The sequence below is a fragment of the Battus philenor genome, unplaced genomic scaffold (assembly GCF_028537555.1).
Source record: "Battus philenor isolate CCGP_79_NKW_IND1 unplaced genomic scaffold, ilBatPhil1.0.hap1 SCAF_7, whole genome shotgun sequence".
NCBI lineage: Eukaryota > Metazoa > Arthropoda > Insecta > Lepidoptera > Papilionidae > Battus > Battus philenor.
This window is the reverse complement of record NW_027181737.1, coordinates 7,837,203-7,857,660: the sequence shown is the minus strand read 5'-3', so window position 1 is coordinate 7,857,660 and position 20,458 is coordinate 7,837,203. Positions and strand designations below refer to the sequence as shown.

At 30.2% G+C, this 20,458-nt stretch overlaps 3 protein-coding genes across 3 annotated transcripts; 2 read left to right on the top strand and 1 right to left on the bottom strand.

Annotated features, from left to right (window-relative positions):
* The first annotated feature begins 2,456 nt into the window (after nucleotides 1–2,456).
* On the top strand, nucleotides 2,457–8,543 carry LOC137931248 (endocuticle structural glycoprotein ABD-5-like). Its single transcript, XM_068774676.1, has 3 exons — nucleotides 2,457–2,514; nucleotides 2,769–2,893; nucleotides 8,337–8,543. The coding sequence occupies exons 1-3, from the start codon at nucleotides 2,491–2,493 to the stop codon at nucleotides 8,518–8,520; spliced, it is 333 nt and encodes a 110-aa protein (XP_068630777.1). The 5' UTR covers nucleotides 2,457–2,490; the 3' UTR covers nucleotides 8,521–8,543.
* Nucleotides 8,544–9,478: 935 nt separating this feature from the next.
* LOC137931156 (endocuticle structural glycoprotein SgAbd-5-like) lies at nucleotides 9,479–12,876 on the top strand. The gene is made up of 3 exons (XM_068774558.1): nucleotides 9,479–9,547; nucleotides 11,943–12,061; nucleotides 12,693–12,876. Exons 1-3 carry the CDS (start codon nucleotides 9,479–9,481, stop codon nucleotides 12,874–12,876), a joined length of 372 nt encoding a protein of 123 aa, XP_068630659.1.
* A 4,849-nt stretch (nucleotides 12,877–17,725) lies between these two features.
* On the bottom strand, nucleotides 17,726–19,577 carry LOC137931259 (endocuticle structural glycoprotein ABD-5-like). Its single transcript, XM_068774685.1, has 3 exons — nucleotides 19,531–19,577; nucleotides 18,579–18,703; nucleotides 17,726–17,927 (listed from the first exon to the last, which is right to left on the bottom strand). Exons 1-3 carry the CDS (start codon nucleotides 19,540–19,542, stop codon nucleotides 17,726–17,728), a joined length of 339 nt encoding a protein of 112 aa, XP_068630786.1. The 5' UTR covers nucleotides 19,543–19,577.
* Nucleotides 19,578–20,458: the final 881 nt, after the last annotated feature.

Sequence of the window (20,458 nt, the reverse complement as noted above, 5' to 3'; positions counted from 1 at the left end):
TCACTGCAAGGTATAGGCTTCTCCGAATGATATCTATGAGGAGATATATCTTAATCGCCACGCTTGGCTAGCGGCCTGACAATCGCAGTGTGTTATTATGGTACGCAGAGGACGCTGTTGTCCATCCTTTGGAAACTATTTTGTATGCAGTCGTAATCCTATGTAATTAATGCATAAAATGTTAATTTTAGATAAGATTGTAATTTTACGTAGTTTCTATACCAGGAATCCTACCCGTGACCTACGAAAACAAGTCTCAGTCCTCTATCGCTGTGTAAACTGTTCGTTATAATGTATTTGTATTATCTAAACCGATGTACTGCATCTTGGAAAAGTACAGAGAGGAGGTGAACGAGGAGAAAAAGCTTAAGCGTCATTGCCATGGGCGTCAACGGACTGACAGAATAAAGAAGCCAATACGCTCCCCCATCTCGCCGCATGTATACCTATGGCAACAAACAAATTTCTTATTAGTTATCATACCGACGTAATTTATGTGAATACAGTTTTCTTATTATAATTTGCACAATTTAAAACATTTTGATTGTATTTACATTTAGCGGACCAATGCCGTGTTTTAGCAACAATTTTAAATAGTCTTTTAATACCTAACTTTGCAAACGAACTAAAATTTTTTTTTTTTAAGTTTCGTTTGTATAAAAATGTCAATAAATTGTATAAAAAAACGTTTCTTTTGTCACTCTCATAATCAGCTTTCCAGCGATAAGACGTCCGGTGCTAGATATAGACCTTCCCCATAGATTATCAAGAGGTCCGTTAAGAAAAGGCCTGCTAGTAGCGTCTTCCGATGGCTTTGACAATGTTGTATTTAATCTTGTGGGTAAGCGCAACATAGATCGTCCACATTGCGCTAACAGGTCCTTGATCTCCACTCCAGAGCCTTCTTTAATAAAGTCATAATTTGTAACAGTTGATCGCACTGACAAATAGCCGAAATTAAGTTTAAATCTAGGTTCCTTGCTTTGAAACCTTGCCTACTTTCTTTTCTATTTTTATTACTAACATCCAAACACACTATGTGTACAGAATATATTATAAATTGGGTTAAATGTATCGTCATACATCAAAAATACGTATTCTCAAAATGATATTTAATCTGTTCTTCTGTTTTGTAATCCGACACTTTATTTGAATTTGTGTCAATGGTAAAGAAGTCGTTAGTCAGTTATTATGGAAATATAATTTAAAACGCATTGTAAAAATAAAGTTTGCTCACATACTTATTTAACATTTATTGAAAATTTGAATATTATTACAAATTTTGATTATATTTTGTTAAATATAATTCGGTCATGGTGGCATTTTTGGGGAGGCCTATACCTTGCAGTGGGTGTCCATTGGCTGCAAACAAAAAAGAAATATAGTTTTTTTTTTGTAAAATTTGTTGTTTTGTTAGTTAAGTGATTTTATCACCACTACATCATGATTTGAATAACGGAAATGAATTAGTAATGATGTATTTTACGTATATCTTTATTTAGTAAATTCATTATTAAATAAAAAGATCTTTTATACCCAATTAACGAAAAAACAGAGAAAGTAAAGCTACTTATTTGCATACAGAACACGCACGTTACGTATAGTCAACAAACATCTAAGGTTGATGTCCTTCGAGGTGGATAAAACTAAAGAGTAAAGCTATAGGTAATTTGAATATTACATAGGTGCCTATAGAATATATCATGCGAAAACACTTTGAATTATCATTAATATCTATCTTCGTAAATAGAAAACATTTTTGTCACATAAATCGACATCATTATTGATTTAATAGCTATTTCGTTATTTTTATTGTTAAAAAAATATAAATTATGACTTTTTAAAGTTTAAAATAGTTAATGTTTATTCAAGATTGTAATCAATTGCTTCGAAGTGATTTTTATGTAAATTGAGAGGTTTATGACTGCGTTGATGTCTTTAGTAAGTCGATTTAGTGTATCAATGAAATAAGCATTAATGTTGTTATAATTAAGACGTTTGTTTGGTTTAGTACTAATGCAAAAATATATTTGCTGACCTATTTCGAAGCAATATTTGTACAAAGGTATAATTTTTTTTTTATAAAATGCTGTGATTCTACGAACCTACGAATTCGTAATAAAACAGCTAGTTTTGGAAGAAGTATAATACATTCAAGAGTGTCTTTATTACTTTTTAATATTAAAGAAGTTAGCAATTTAGTGTGGTATGTTTTATACCTACGCATTTAAAAAACATTGAAAGTTTCTTTACAATGCCGCTGTGACGTAATACATTGCTAAATCTTCTACTCATTCATATGTCGATTTAAGTAATGGCTTGTTAGAATTAGTTTAGTTTTAATGCATGCAAGACTCAGAGCGTTTCGCGTGCGGCATACGAGCGCACACATCGGAGTATTCATATATATAAGGAGATCTTACGAAACCGTTAGCACATTCGGACTACGGCTTGTCCAGGAAGTCACCTGTTACTTTTGTTATACGAAAAATGAACAAGATGCTGTTGACTCAGGTAATTATAACTGACTTTTTCAATTCAAATAATTTTGCAATAAAAACACTGTTTGTAGTTAAACATTTCGTTGACCTTATCTATGATTACACAGTGTCGTCAAAGAGAGATGTCGCAAAACGTTGTGTTTAGTGCATAAAGTTTAACAACATTGTGAATATTATTATATTTTCAAGTAATAATATACCTAGATCCATGCTTTCGGCTTTAATTTTTTCAAGGTTTTTTTCATCAATACTATTTATGAATTTCAGATTGTCGGCGTTTCTGTGCTAATTACCATGTGTGGAAGTAGTCCAGTGATAGAGAGCCAGCCCAGGCCGCAAGTTTTACGATATGATCTAGAGACAGCAAATATGCCTAATTCCTACAAATTTTCGTAAGTAATATTGTAATTTTGAATAACGTTTTTACGATAATGGATGTGTACAAACTGTTATAAACCGAATAACCGAGTAAAAAAAATTAAATTCCATAATTTTATGACAAATAAATTAATGAAACTATGTACTAGTTAACAAGATTACTTACAAAACGAACATACCATATAAATATTACAAGCGTAAAAATTTCACTTTAAAAAATTAAGGAATGAGGGATTTTTCAAATATTTAATCGCCTGTCAATAAATTGATAAAAATATAATTTAATCGTTCACTAATTATTTATTTCAATGCACTTACAACACACACTACTAATCGTATAAATGTTTATGATCTTTAAACACTAACAATGCTAAATTCTTTCGGTACGCATAACTAATATTCATACCCAAAAAGCATCAAATCAAAGTTCAAATCTTTTAAAATACGCCACCTCTAACCATATTTGGACATTATAATTTATTCACACAGCATGATACTATAATAAATACCATCATATTTCATTTTATAAAAAACCTTTTTGAATAAGTATGTTATCATTTTCATCCGCTTGTTTTTAGAAAATATTATCGTAAAAACAATGTTATGCCAACATAATATTCAAATGTTTTTCGACTTCACATTTTGAATGTGATAAAGCCGTGTTTACTAACCTTTTCTTATTTTTAAATTTATTTATTTTTAACTAAAGAAATTTTTTATCCTGTTATATATTTAAATTTCAAATAACGAAATAAGGATGCGATATAGTCTATTAATTCGTAGTCAACAGATATCACGGATTATTTTGTAGGCATGTTCATACTTCGTTTCCTATTATTCAACACATTGCTGTTCTTTTTAATTTTTCTTTTAGTTATTATCTTTAAAGAATTGCTTTTATTGTTACGACTGTTAATTGCGTCCTAATTTAGGGGTCCTAATTAACGTATTTTTAATACAATAGGTAAAGGCTATGTAGAACTATCATTATGTAGAGAAAAATCGAATTCCTCTCTATCATGGATTTTAATTATAATAAACATACATAAACCTTTACAAAAATCACACAGCTGATTATATTATTTAATAATACGATTTATGATAACAGTAATTAAAACAACAAAATAGGTTACTAGTTGTCATCTTAAAATCGGATGTTAAATATATTCCGATTTAAAGAAACTGATAATGTTGAGTTATAACCTACGCAAAAGAACATTGAACTGTGACTAATGCTACATTTTTGTATATAAAGTAATATGCCAAATAAATGTAAAACGAGATTTTCAACATCTTGTTTGTTCTGAATCAGTAAAATGTTTCAAACTTTGTTTTCTTCGTCTAAACCATATATCGTCATGTCGAGGCAGGAGGAGGGCAAATCTTTAATAAAACACAAGTAATAAAAGAAAACTCTGCGTATCAAATTTACTATTTATTATGTTTATATATACTTATTTAATTATTTTTTAAGAATATCTACTAATCCATTAAGTTGTTTGAGAGCTTTAGTAGGAATATGATACAAGTGCTTTGTCATTTCAGCCCATGGACGCCCATTGCCACGAATGGCAGGTGGGTTATCATAGTAGTATTATAGTGTGCAAAGATGCTGCTACCCATCCTCTGTAAATTTGTGTATGAGCAGTTGTAATCCTATTTTACTAATGCACAGTGTGAATTACATAAGATTGTGTCGCGGAAATCGAACCCACTACCTACGATCCCAAGTTTCAGTCCTCTACGGCTACCACTGCTGATGTGTGAAAGCTTTAATAAGAATTTGATGCAGTCGGGTCTTAACGTTAAACATTGACCTGAATTCTAATATTCAGATTTGAACAAAACCTTTTCAACACTCTTCCATTGCATCGTAATATTAATAATGTAATATTAAAGTTTAATAATATATCTAAATTTTTTATATGATTTCAAACACTTGTATATATTATACTTTGCCCGGCATAAATTATAACGCCTCGCCGCTGTCTTATGTGGGTGTAATTTTATAAAAGCATAGTATTATTTTACTTGCCAAAAAGAAATCTTTCAGAGCTGTACACATAATATGTTTATTTTGATGAGTGAAATTATTCTGATCAAATTTCAAGTCTCTAAATCATTTGCTTCCAGACATATTGTTGAGTCAGTACATAGTTAGAAATTTCTTATTAATATAGATTAATCTGTGCTACAAAAAATATTTTTCAATAACAATAACCGTTTGCGAATTCCGAAGTTTTTCTTTGCCGAATATACATATATACGAGTATATATGTACACTACAGACGCCGGGCAATGTAGTACCCATGTTAATTCACCTATATATTCTCTAAGGTACACGAACGTTACCCCGATGAACTCAATACGTGACCCAACACAATGACACATTGTTTTTAGTCGAAAACAAGGATATAAAACCTTAATCGCATGTTGCAATTTTATTGTTGGCCACCAACATTTGTTATTCGGGTCATGTCAATCGTATTTATGAACATGCTTCATAGTTGTTTATCCAAAAACAGCGTAACATTCTCTGTAATCGGTTAACATTAAGTGAGCACGTTCAAAAAGGGTTTATCTAAATATTTACAATCTGATTCCCCAACAATTACATTTAAGAAAAATTTGGATACAGCTTTTTTCCAAATTTACAAATAAATATTTTAAATAATACTATTTTGAATTAAACATAGCAATATGTACGTACTTTGAAAGCAAACATAATTTTTTTCCAAATTCTATCTACGTATTCAATACTAAAACAATTTGTTATTACTATACAAATAGCTTATTCTATTCAAACTTTATAAAATATGTTGATAAATATAGCTCTTTATATACAAATACATTGTATTGAGAAACAATCTCTTTAGTATGACTTTAAATAAAATAATAATTAGAAAATATTTATCATATGTATTATCCCAAATAAGTCACGACTATAGAACAAAAAGCATTCGGACGACATTATGTGAAGGAAAAAAAACGTAGGTTAAGAATAATGTGTTACGCCTCCTTTAAGTTGAATGCCCCGTTTGCTGCTCCAATACGCTTATTACGATCCGTTATTTTAATACATGACCATCAATGTTACACATATTTTTATTTCACCGTCACCTGTCTGTAGGACATAAATGTTTGACATAATTCCGGCTACAATTTTATGCACTCGTAAATTTCTAATTTATTTACAACCAGTTTAAATTAATATTAAACCATAACATGTTTCATTTCTACTGAAAATACTTGGAACTATTAAATTTAAATAACACCTGAATGTTATAACATGTTTTTTTATTGTTAGCCGACATAGCAATTTAATCTAAAAAAAACATTGAAGAACGTAGATAAAATCTCTTTTTAATTAAATAAAATGGTTATTATGTATATATAATGAAGTTTTTCTAATTCGTTTAAGTTTTTATTACTGTGTAGATTAATATATTTAGATAATTATTTATAATCTTTATTTATGAATGTATACATAAATACAAATAGGTTTTTCAACTTTTACTATAATTTTTGATTGTATTCTTATCAGCAGAATTTATATTTCCTTTTTGTCACAAAATTACCACAATTGTATTATACTATGTACCGTTCGATATGACCGCAAATCGAACTGATATCGTGACACTAATAATATCAATTTGTTTTAGTATTGACGTGAAAGTATACACGTTAAAAGCGGAGACTAAAGCTCTCATTCCAATTGATAAGAAAATCAAATTAAAGTAATTGTGGTTTGGTTTATAAAGAATAAATTAATATTTTAGCTTCGTAAATAATAAAATAGTATTGACTCTTTGCGGCTTCATTAAGAATGCATCTCATTATCTGTTGGTAACCCATTAATTCACCTTTTTATTACATACGAAAATAAATTCTTCCGAAGCCTTTCCATCACCACCTATTATTGTATTTAATCATTAAATAATAATATTTTTTTCTTTCATAGATTGTCTTTATAATCTATAAATGAAAAATAATTTATTTTTTAATTACTTTGGTTAACATTTAAAATGAATGTTTTGAAGATATCTACATATTATAGCATGTAGTTATTATACTTGACAACTAATTTAAATTTTATTGTCAATAAAATAATCGTTAAAATTTGATTACATGTAAAAATAAAATATTGCTAATAACATCAATGATTGGTTTGATAAGTTATGGTTTTAATAAAAATGCACTTCGATAATCGTTTAAAAATTTAAGAAAGAATAAAATTGACAATGGTCCGTATCATTGCGTTAAGAATTCAGTAAATCATCATTACCCGCTGGCTTACTTAAGTTCCACAATTATGAAACATATGCTCTGTTCTTATTGATCATAATTAGCCTATGCGTTAGTAAGTATGCCTTCAACTGGTCACTGTAAGATTAACTTTCGAATTTGGAAGCTAGGCTGCTAGGTTAGCGGACTGCAATAACTTCTTGGCCAAATCACTCGTTCATTATCAAATTAGCTACTATAACTAACGTATTAGAACCACTTGCCGTTTCAATTTATGTAATAGAAGTGCATTTTAAAATCAATGGTGACACCAATCTCTTTTATATTTATATTAATTCTGAGGTCCTTCACAGGTGACTATTTATACATAACAGAATATAGGCATCGATAGATACAGTACGCCAATAACAAAGTACACATTACTTAAATTTAAAAAATTAAAATTAAATCACGTCTTTTAGAAGTGTGTACGGAATTTCTATGTTGAATGTGTGTAGTTTTTGTTTGGTTAAACTTTTTATTATAGTTACATATGATATAATACATATGATACAATATACTAGATAATTTATATATATATATGTAAATACTGTTCAATTTATATATATATATATATATATATATATATATATATATATATATAAATTGAACAGTAGTGCCTATACAACGCTTCATTCGTATAGTAGACATTGCTTTTAAATTTAAGGTCATATATAAACATATATATATTTTGGTTTTCTATCAATGTAATGCAACAATATTTTTTCCTAGTACTTTATAAAACAATGAATGTTAATTAACCATATTCTCTTATTACCTTAGCAGTGGTAGCCCAGCGGTATAAGACTGGAATTTGCGATCGTAGGTCGCAGATTCGATTCCCGGGATTTAGTCTTATATAAAAATCACAATTTGTGGTTTAGTTATATAGGATTGCCATTCCTGACAAATAGGTTTCCAAAGGATGGACAAGAGCGTCTTCTGTGTACCATGATAGCATACTTCGATCGCCAACTCGCATACCAACCGTGTTGATTAGATATATCCCCCCATAGGTATCTTTGGCGGAGGCTTATGTCATGCCGTTGGCGTCTATGCTGAAATAACGACGACGACGAGCTTTAATGAATGCAGGATTTACTCCAATATTCAATTGCACTAAATAATGTTTTTTGTTGCTAAAAATGTTAATGTGGTTTTATTTATTTTCAGCTACGATAGCAGCGACGGATCTTCTAGAACAGAAGAAGGGTCGATTTCAAACCCTGGTACGCCAGAAGCTGCTCTAGTTGTACTCGGTTCAGTTCGTTGGTATGACGATAAAGGACAACTTTATGAAATGACATATAAAGCAGGAAAACGCGGATACCAAACAAGTATAAAGAAAATTTCTTAATGAAATTTAGGAATCATGAGAAAAAAAACGAGACTGCGATTTATTATTTATTAAATTAGCATAATTGTAGTAGTATAATAAATGTGAAATTATTTATTAATTAATTTAAATCTATTCAAAATGCTTCATTAAAATATAATTATATAAATCTCTTGAGTTTTAAATAACATTGACACATTTCACAACAGAACTCAGTGAACATTATCATTTACTTACTTCTCCGTCCTAGTAACTTGAAACAAAAGTAAAAATATCCGTAATATGGTAAATTTTATTTTTTTTATTAATCTGTACGTTTATAATAAATCAGCGCCATGGTTTTTTTTTTAACTGACAATACATTCAAAGCCAATAATTATCAATTTCAGCAACTTTCCAACGAGAATTCTATTATCTTAAAGCAATTAATACAGTAAAGCCTACGTTTCTTTGTGTGTGTTTTTCTAAACCTGTCGTTACTATGTTCGCTTCTTTTACAAGTCAATGGTTCCACTGTCTAGGTGAAATCAACAAAAATATAATACAACATCTAGTATGTTAGGTAGAGGACTATTTTACGTCAGACTATTTTTTTTTATTACGATTCTTCTCCGCCATTGACACTAAGCAGGCACAGGTCCTTCGTTGCCGTGTAATTTTATATTCGGAAAGATGTAATCCAATGTGTTAATACATCAACGTTATCTTAACGTGCGCCAAATAAAAAAAACATATCGAGGGTTAAATTTTAAAAGTGTAGAATTACCGATACCAAATTGAGGCAAATTTGAACAAAAATTACCATTATTTTCATTAGGGCTTTCAATTACAAAGTTATTGTTAATAAAGCTGATACAAAATTTAGTGCATCATGCAATAATTAACAGCTTTAAAATTTTCCCTTCAGTTTACATGCAATGTGATATTTAACTCGTTCTATATACGAAAACTAAATTACTAAAATCGAGTCATTTTTAATATGAGTTTGACCGTGGGAAGAACATTGCAGAAAAATGATGCACAAATGATCAAAGGCGTGTACAGAACAGTTACAACAAACGATTGCAACTTTCTAATATTTTCGCTTTGAATATCGTAATTGAAAATAATATATATTTTAAAATAACACGATAATATCATTTACGCGTTAGGTCTGCCGCGTGTGTGAATAGAAACTTAAGTTGTTAATAAAGAACTAAAACGATAGTGAAAAAGCTAATTTTAGACGACATACAATACGATTTTCCATTTTCTACTATTTATAATTCGTAACATATCTTCGGTTTTTTCACTCGACACCTGTAATATTCGAAACACCTTGATTCAATCATTGTGTCATTTATAGTACAATTTAAACTAAATACTTTCCGTATTTTGTTTAAAATATTAAATTTTAATATTATAATCCGTTGGGAAAATTATTATAATGTTAATATATTATAATAATTTTCCCAATGTAGAAAACTAGTCATTCAAAAATTCTTAACAAAATTTTCGCCGACGCCTTCTTTGTTCTGCCCCTTCACAGATAAGGGTTGTTAGATAGTAATAATTAAAATATTTTATATTTATTAATTGTAATTATTTTTTCAGAACTTTCTAGCTAGTTTTAATGGCCGTGTAACTAATATAGTACAAAATAAATATTCCGCCATGAATATTTAATGTAATACACAGTGATATTTTGGATTTTTCTGGTGAATTTATACTTTCGTTAGTTATTCTTCTGTTTTGTTAAGTTGTAATTGCAATATCACGTTAACTTTTAACATCGTACTATTTAAAATAATAAAAAAAACTTTGGTAACGTTTTGCTAAAGACGACGCTATGGAGAAAATTGTTGTCCGGAGCTGGTGGACGGATCAGCAAGACCCTTAACGGAATAGTCCTTGAGTTGATGCATGTGAACTGCTACAGAAAGTGGATAAAGAGTATGTCATGTTTATTCTGCCAATGATATACGTTTAAGAGGGAGATAACTATTTTTAATTAGACAAAATAGGCATATTAAATTAGTTCATACTGAGTTATTTCTTGAAACGAAAAAACGATTACAAATATATCTTAAAGTAAGTAAGTAAGTATACCTTAAAGATTTAAGTACATCAAGAAAACCAAGGACTTTCTTAAAACAAAATAAAACAATACAATAACTCTAAAAAAAATATTCTAATACTGCTTAACATTACATCTCAATGTAACTTTGTTTTATTCCCAGTTTTGATTGATTTTTTATTTGTCATCATCGTTTCAGCCGTGAGAGTTCCACTGCAGGTCACAGGCCTCCCCCATAAATTTGCAAATGAATTAGTTGGAGGCAGCTAAGGTCTAGCGTCTCTAGCAAGGTCGTATGTGCTCCGTGTGGCTGTGTATTTTTAAAAAATAAATATTAACGTAAAAGCATTTTTGTGTCGTAATTGAAGCTAATAGAAGTTGTCTGAATTTCAAGATTTATGTTTCCCATTTTGGTGCAGCATTTTATCAATGTTATCACCTTCGTAATATTCGACACCTTTTGTATTTATTTAGGCAATCACTGTAACTTCAGCAAATAAAATTGGTATTTAAGAGAATATCTTCGAAGTATTCATCACTCATATTGGTTAGTTTAAACCAACCTGTATTCACATTGTTTTTACCATGGTAAGTCGTTTGTTTTAAAATTTATTACCATGTTAGTACCCACTCAATTTACTACCAACAATTTTATTGGTATACTGTTTGCTGATAGATAAAAAAATATTTGAAGAATCATTATAATTTCATTAAAAAATTCAAAGTAACACCAGAAGATAAGATATTGGTAAAAAATCCTATAACATAGCCGCAATCGGCGAATAAAGTACAAAAATTTTTTATTAATATCTTAGTGTACAGAGTTTGAGTATTACATTATTAATAATTAACCGTCGCCCGCCCACACACAGTTTTTTATGTGTAATTTCATACAAACCATTTTTAATAATTTGGAATATTTCAAATAAATATTCTGGCAAGTTTAAGCTCATCACTTAGCAGTATTTTTTCAAACAAAAGCTCATGTGCAAATAAAAGCTTTAGTTATAAGAAATACATTTTTAACGCCTCTTTAACCCTCTTGTCTGTGGAATTGCATAAAATATTTACTGACCTCAACTCTGCAAAAGAAGTATCTTCACCAAATTTCAAGTCGCCTTATGGTTCCAGAGATATGATTTAGTTCGTGCATAGATGGAAATCTCTTACATGTATACATTTGTATAGGTAAGTTTACGCTATTGAAAAGTGTTATAAAATATACAACAACCGCCTTTGAACGAAATTTCTCTGCGCGGCATATATACGTATAAACAACAAATGAAAATCTCGTCACTTATAATATTATAAAAGAGACCTCACATTAAATTCGTTTATATAGGTTCCAAATAAACTAATTTTTTTAACAAGCAATTACTTTTTCTAGAAACTGATTGTTTTAATCGTCGCAATTGCTGCAACGGCTTACGCAGGCTCTTCAGATAAGCCTGATGTTGAAATACTTACGGAAAAAAATGTTGTCAGCCAAACTGGATATGACTTCGAGTAAGTTTTTACTATAGTCAATTAAAAACGCCACTTTAAAAATTGGTCCGCAGTCGGTAGGCCTCACTCGAAAAACTCTAGTATCTGATACAAAAATATTTAGATATTATTTAGTACAAAATATTTGTTCATGACCCATTTGCTGACAAACAATATTATACAACGAGCTGAAGTGATAATTTAAAAGAATCACTCACAAAATAAATACAGCTAATGACACCGTTTACGTCATAAAAGTAAAACGTTTTTGTGACAATAACCGTTAGACAATTGCTTGCTATGTGTTATTCAAACAAAAAATAAAAATCTGCACAATAAGGAAGTAACGTTATAGTATCTTTAATGAGAATATGCTTAGCTTATAAAAAAACTTTAAGATATTACTTACATGTACACAAATAACATCATTTTATATAACGACGTAAAATTTTCACTTTTCAAGACTGTAACTAGCTCTTTTGATAAAAAAAGTATTACTAATGAAACTACATGAATTAAAAACCATTTTATCAATATATTTAGGACTTCCTTTGGATAGTAAACAACGCTCTGTTTTAAAATCTTTTACGCAAAAGGTTTATTCATTCAGCAATAAATACCCAATAAATTAATAACTGAACCATTTTTTTAGGTTCAAGACGAGTGACGGTGTATCCAGAAAAGAAGAAGGTCAACTGATAACGGTGAACGGACACCAAGGCATTGGTGTAAAAGGGTCTTATTCTTACAATGCGCCCAATGGCCTACAATATATTGTTTCTTTCGTGGCTGACGACAAGGGCTTCAAACCCAAACTTCGAGTCGCTAGTACTTAATATATAATAAAGAACTATTTATAGCATTTTGTCTTAATACAGCTATATAACTTACATACAACCACAGCATACAGTATGTAAATAGAATATTTACAATTAACCTTAAGTTTAACTGCCTCTAATTAGTACTTGTAACCATATTAAGAATACATATTACGTCGTAGCCTAAGTCACTCAATGATAAATTTATCATAAATCTTATAGAAGTAACGTAAATTATAAAATCGAGATATATAGTTTCAAGCGGCATTTAAAAGTATACTTACTCCATTGCTATTTTTATATTTAGTTTTATTAAAAAACACATTCAACATTCAACACACGATCATGTGTGAAATAGAGGCAAATTAATAATATATGAAATATTATTAAAAAATACAGCAATGAAATAAGAATATAATTAAAAAATATGCCTTAAAGTTAAAGAAATATTTCGATACTTTCCGATCTTTCGTAATGGATTAAAAAAAATGATTAGGATAACTCAAACCTAAACACGGTCCTATAAAGTTTGGTGAGATCCGAGTAAGCTTGGAATAATGTCAAAAATTTTGCTCTAGAAAATTTTTCTACGGATTTTATGCTCTAATAATGAATTAAGCATCTAACTTAAATTTTCATGAGACGAAATTTTAAATTATAGTGTCACTGCGGCTACTGTTTAAAATTAAATCCTCAAAAGTAACAAATATCCAAGAGTATCCAAAAGACAATCACTAAGCCCGTTTCAAAATAACTTGACATATTCGTCGGCCCTTATGCGACGAAACAGAATCTACCCAGACGGGGTCAAGTGTTTATGCAAAAAACAAACACTTATACGCCAATCGTTAACAACACCTATTTAGCGCCTGTCAAGCGAACGTTAGTTATGCAACACACAGTGCATTTACAAATTCTACCTTCAGAGACAAGAGTTAGAACATTTGTCATTTTTCATTTACGTCTCTTTTTACATTGCATTTAAATTTATTTAAGTTTACGTAACAGTTTTATTTTTTTAAATTGTAATAAATAATAATGTAGAATAAAGATTTCATTTGTATTACATTTAAATCTTACTCAATAACAATTTATGCAGTAATTCGTTGATAAATAGTCCAATCATACATATTCTATTCACTAAAGGTTTTCGTGTCATGGATGCGTTGCGATTGACCTATGACTCTCCATTTTCACTTTCTTCAAACACCTTTTAGTGTGCTTTGTTATGTTGCAGAGAACAAGCATATAAATGTCGCCACACCTGGTAGCGGCATTTATACGCTTTATAGCATATTAATTTCTATAATTATGTAGTACACCAGTTTCCTATTTAATTAACAAGTATCAGGCTGAGAGAAATTAGCTCAACATAATTTTTTATTATAAAAACGCGACTTATATTTTGTCATCCTATATGTATAAGAAGATATGCGTATAGGATGAGTCCTTATATAATAAGAATTTACAATTCAAGCATTTTATGATAATTCATTAAAAATATGCAACAAGAATCTTCAAGATATAATTACACTTGTTACAATTTAATTATTGGCAGCAACATACACATCAATCAACCGGAAGGTTTTACAAGATTTCGAGTAAACTTTGCTAATAGTTGGTTTACTTACAAGAGGCCTTTTAAATGAGTGGTAATACAGGTTCTACATCAGACGACAACACAAAACCTTAAGAAACCTCATATCCATCCATTGCAGGTGCAGTGACAATATTTTGCTTGTGCTTTTGCTTCAATGACTTTGGGTAAAGCTAGACTTCCCCAACCGCCATCATAAAAGGAACGTGGACTTAACCCACGCGCCGCGGATGCGTTTATACGAGGGCCAAACTGAAAGTTTTTAGAACTGGCAACTTAAAAGCATTATATTAAAAAAATAAGTTTAAATTTTGAAAATAGAACTCTTTACCAATAATATTGAGTATACATTTCATTCATTTGTCATTTGTTTTACGATTTGTCGGCAAATTGAAAATTGTCTGTGCACGTCAGAATGAATTTAAGCCGAGAAAATTTTCGTGCAATGATTTTTTATGACTTTCGATGTCATATAAGTCAACAAGAAAGTTATGATAGACTTCGATTGGCTTTTCACGATGAAGCCCCATCTCGTGCCACTGTTTACAACTGGTTTATTGAATTCAAACGTGGTCGAACTAATCTCACCGATGATTTGCGTGAGGGACGGCCTTCTACAGCGACGACTGAAGACAATATCAGTGTTGTGAGGCTCAAAAACTCCGCCGTGTTGATTGGTGCCGAGAAATGATCCAAAAATTTAACGGAGGTGACTCAAATGCTGTGTTCGACATACTAACGGGTGACGAAAGCTGGATTTACTGTTATGATCCGGAAACCAAAAGACAGTCTGCTCAGTGGGTGTTTCCTTCCGAAGAGTTGCCAACTAAAGTGAAGAGAGGTCGAAGTGTTGGAAAACAGATGGTGGCCTCGTTCTTCGGAAAGACAGGTCATTACGCGACAGTTGTCTTAGAGGATCAGAAAACGGTTAATGCAGAGTGGTACACTAACAACTGTTTGCCACTTGTCTTGGAAAAAGTTCGAGAGAAACGACCTCGCAGCAGGATCCTCCTTCATCACGACAATGCCTCGTCGCACACCGCCAGGCAAACGATCGACTATTTGGCGACCTCAGACGTGGAATTACTGGGTCACCCGCCGTATAGCCCCGACCTCGCACCCTGCGATTTTTATTTATTCCCGAAAATAAAAGAAAAACTTCGTGGAAAACATTTTATGGACGCCGAAGAAGCAGGGGCTGCGTTTCAAAACGCCGTCGAAGAGACCCCTAAGGCCGAGTGGGCAAGGTGCTTTTCTCAATGGTTCCATCGAATGCAGCGATGTATTGATGTAAATGGACGCTATTTTGAAAAGTTATAATAAAATTAATAACTTGCTAGAATGCTTAGTTTTTGATTTTCTAAGAACTTTCAGTTTGACCCTCGTATTGCCCCAAATTCTCTGTTAAAGTGGCGTTATGGGAGTTTGATGATCATTAAGTTTCAGGTTACGGATGAGGAGCTCTGATGATACTTTTATGTTCCATTACTATTTTCTACCAAATAATACAGATGGACTCGTCAGCATCTAAAATATTATGACATTAAAATATTAAAAAAAGGTTCTATATATGCTAAATATATAAAAACTTTTTTAAGAAGTTAGAAAACATGATTTGATATTATAATATGTCTATATATTACATTACTTCAAAACTGTGCAATGTATTAAATTATTGCTAAATTTCAAAAATCAATAAGCGTATTGTTAATACAAACCGTAGCCATAAGAAGATGAAAAATGTATGGCAATTTCAGAATACACTACTTTCCATCACATTTTATTGTTGGCGCCCAACCAATGTTGGACCAATGTTACGTTTTTTTTGTCCTCCGCTATTGGGGACCACTGGTACCCCTAACTTGTTGTGGATTAGGGACTTTTGTTTCTTTTTTTTTTGTAATAACTTTTTCGCTGATATTATTTTCATTCTCTTCTTCTATGCGTCGTATGTTCTTTCATTCTTTTAATTTCTTCCTTTTCTTTTACTTTGTTTACAATTTTTTATATTTTATTTTACAATTTTATTATTTCTTGTACTTATTTCTATATTTACATAAGCTTTATTTCTTTAACAATTTTCACCTTAGTTTTTATATCTCTCTGTTACCTGAGTTACCATCTTCCTACATAACCTGATGAATTCAGGTCGCGTTTGTTTTTCTTCGATAAGTGAAGCCATTGTCTCTTCGCTAACTTTAATGCCAAACCGGCACTCGAAATCGAACCGGAGTCCTCCGAATTCGACCAATGTTACGCTCGACGTCTAGATGAGAGGCAAAATCATCAAATATATTATTTAAACCAGAATAATTGGGAGCAGTCGACTGAGAGTCGTGGGGAAAATGTAGCTTGTAGTCTGTTTCTGCTCCGGCGTGGTACTTTTTTATGTACTAATGTAATTACAACTTTACTTTGTATTACATGATATATTGGAGAAAGTTAGTATATAGAATTTTTTTATTTATTTCTTTGTGTAATATTTTATGTGTGTATAACTTAATATAATTTGTTTCTGTCAGTGCAGGCGTTCTGTCAAAATATTTTTCTTTACGATTGATTCTACTACTAACTTTACGATTTTGTAGTTTAAAGAAATGACAATCTGAAATTATAAAAAGCTGAAATATTATTGTTTCTAATTTATAACAGTACAGGAAATAAAATTTGTAAAATGACAGGTTTTTATTGCATTTACATTACATTACATTTATATTATATATTGCATTTATATTACCTAATTTTCTAAGTTATCTATTTTGATTTTAGAATAAAGAGAAAAAGCAGAACGTTCAAATAAATATTGGAACTGTGCCTCAGTCTGTTATTTTTTTATTTGCTTTATTGCAAAAGAGTTATAAATTTTTACTGTTCCCTTATAAATTAAAACTGTTATTGTCTTTAAAACATGAATTCTAGTTTCGTTTTAAATATAACTTAAAAATAAATTTTGAAAATGTATGTTTGATAAAATAATGAAATGTATTAAATTGGACAATTAAACACGGTGCGGAATTTTAGATAATTATTATTTAATAACAGAAAACAAAAAACAGATAACAATTATATCATTTTACATCGATATTTACATGGCATTTAATAACTGTAATGTACATATGCTGGATAGTATATTAAAATAACTTTACAACTTTGCAGTACATTTGGTCCTATTTCATTTTCGTTTACAACTAGACGTCATAACCTAGATGATATTTACACTCATATATTTGGTTATAGCAAATAGTACAGTAGCCTTGCTTCTTTTTTTGTTTAAGATTGTGCAGCTTCGGTTTGATCGGCCTTTTCTTCGGTGGGCTGGTAGCCGTTCTTGTCAGCAACGAAAGTGACTTGAATATGTTGACCATCGGGTGCTACGTACTTGTAACTTCCCTTTACGGAAAGACCTTGTTGATCGGTGTCGTTCTTGTATTCACCTTGTTCCTGTCTTGAAGTGCCATCACTTGTTTCAAACCTTTAAATATTTTACATATGCTGTATTAATTAAATAAAGTCTTATTTTCTTTAGTATATTCATAAACTGTAAATGACATTCTTTGCTTCATATTTTTAACCTTTTAAAACATACTTTTGATTGTGAGTAATCGTAAAAACATTAATTGCTTTTAAAATTGTTAGATTGTTTGCATCAAAACCTTTAAAATGTTTGAATAGGACCAGTCACTGTTTCATGCAAGTGGTCTTAAAGTGTTTACTCAATATCAGACAGTCACTAAATAATACAACAGTACAAATGAAACTTTAGATATGATTGTCAAGAATAATCTTCGAAATAAGTTACTGGTTTGCGGTATAAAGTCAAGCCAAGCTATTTTAAATTTTATGCAATGATTGTCGTAAGATTGTTCAAAAGTTTTTTCTATTTTGTTTTTCACTGTTGACATTTTGAGTTTTTTTATTATAACAGAATATAATTTACATTATTAACTTTTTTTATAGTAGCGTTCAGTATTTTAACATCACTGTAAATAAATTGTGATGCAATACCAGGACTAAAACTTTATGGTTTATCTCTCTTTTAAATATACAGTACAAAAACCTATTGGTAATGTTAATCAGTTTTTCATCCATATCTCTGTAATCGTAAAGTTTAAGTAGTACTTACTCAAAGTTGTATCCGTTAACATCGACTTCAGAATCTTGTTTTACTATTTCCACAGGGGGTTTCGCTTGATCATTTTCTTGGGGTAAAGCGAAAGCTAGTGCCAATGCAGCCAATGCGAAAAGAGTCTGCAGAAGAATACAAATTATAGTTAATGTTAACTATTATTAAATATAGCTTAATTCTTAGCACATACGTACTTAAAACTGTTTATATAATACGGAATAGATGAATTATAACTATAAACAATCACCCCATATAATTATTTAACCCAAAAACTTGTTTGCCTATAAATACCTTATTAATCAACGATATGTTATTGTCTTTTAAAAAAGGCGATTGTGTGCATTAAAAAACCAATAGAAGAACAATGTGTTCAAAAATCCATTGGGATGTCATCTTTTTAGTTATCACCTCCACACACACATATTTTTAAATTATATCCTAATTGAAATTTTACTAAACAAATTCAAAAAGTAATGTGTTTTATAATTTTAAAAATATAGTACATATTTATTTAGTTACTTATTTAAAAAAAAACAATCAAAAACTTGAACGCTTATCAGTAAATTTATGTTCATGTAGTGGTATCATTAAATCTGCATTCTTGGAAAATTATAAAATTACCATATTATTGATTTGTGTACAGAAATAATTTGTAATTAATTTTAACATAGCATTAAATTTATTAACGACGCTATGTCTATCTAACAGGTATGCATGCTTAATCATAATTAAACATTCATATGTATTATTGATCGAGTACACAAATTATAATAAAATCTTCTCAATGTTAGTTATTTATAAAACGTAAACAGAAATCAATTAAATGTATTAAGAAAAAATTAAATTAAAACTATTTACACTTTAACCAAAATAATATATAAATGTTGAACATATTTTACAAAGTAATATCATGTTAAATATAACAAGAAGAAAAGTAAAAATAGCTTACAATTTTCATCATTTTGATGCTGAAGCAAATGTGTACTGAAAAATTTGATGTTGGTAAATGAACGAGGACTGAACGTCTATGCCCTGAAGCGTCGGCGGTGAGCTATAAATATGAAGTCAAAGAACCAACAAGGCAATATTTCGAGGTTTCATTGGCAGCCAAGGTGTTAATCACTATCATGCAAACAGTTTATTTAAGGTGATCCACGAAAACGTTACGGGGATTTGTCAATTGTGTAAATTGTTTGCACGCAGCTGGGCCACGCGTGCATCACTTAACCTACATCTTTTGCTGTTTTCGATTACACAATACAGAAAGTATAAAAATTCTATCCTGTCCACTTTTTAACGATGTGCGGAGTCGCCCCGTTACTGCTCTATATCTAAACAGCTTCTGGAACTCTACTTCTTTTCACTGCACAGAATAAGAAAAAAATGCAGATGGTAAAGCTAGTTATTGAAGAAAAAAATTAGGTAAAAGCTTGGTAAGATCAGAGGAAAATATATCAGCTATAACTTTTAGGAATACATCACATGTTGTTGAATTTCTGTTAAGAATTTACAGTCTTCTTAATAATTTTTTACCTAAAATAATTGCCAATACCTAAAACCAGACCCAAATGACTTGAAACATAAAAGCTCACTTCACTACTCTCGCTTAGTTAAGCGCGTCGAAAAGGTTATTACGAATGTAAAATTAAAGTTATCTGTCATTTATTACCGACTCGTTTTGAACATTTGAAATAAATTACGAAAGTACGTAGTAGTACGTATGTATATTAGTTTTAATTTTTTTAGCAATTCTAAAAAATGCAATAATTGACATAGATTAATTACATCAAATTTTCGTTTTTATTCTTTTGACTCCAAAAGTTATGATTACTTAAGTTTTCAAAAATATTCTAATTAAATACTGCAAAAGAAAATGT

Bases quoted from the DNA above. Each gene is read 5' to 3' on its own strand.
- LOC137931248 (XM_068774676.1), top strand. From the start codon at position 2,491: ATGAACAAGATGCTGTTGACTCAG. The intron at 2,515-2,768 runs GTAATTATAACT...TATGAATTTCAG, and splicing joins ACAAGATGCTGTTGACTCAG to ATTGTCGGCGTTTCTGTGCT. The intron at 2,894-8,336 runs GTAAGTAATATT...ATTTATTTTCAG, and splicing joins CCTAATTCCTACAAATTTTC to CTACGATAGCAGCGACGGAT.
- LOC137931156 (XM_068774558.1), top strand. From the start codon at position 9,479: ATGAGTTTGACCGTGGGAAGAACATTGCAGAAAAATGATGCACAAATG. The intron at 9,548-11,942 runs GTTACAACAAAC...TACTTTTTCTAG, and splicing joins TCAAAGGCGTGTACAGAACA to AAACTGATTGTTTTAATCGT. The intron at 12,062-12,692 runs GTAAGTTTTTAC...CCATTTTTTTAG, and splicing joins CAAACTGGATATGACTTCGA to GTTCAAGACGAGTGACGGTG.
- LOC137931259 (XM_068774685.1), bottom strand. The intron at 17,928-18,578 runs GTAAGTACTACT...AAATATTTAAAG, and splicing joins GTTAACGGATACAACTTTGA to GTTTGAAACAAGTGATGGCA.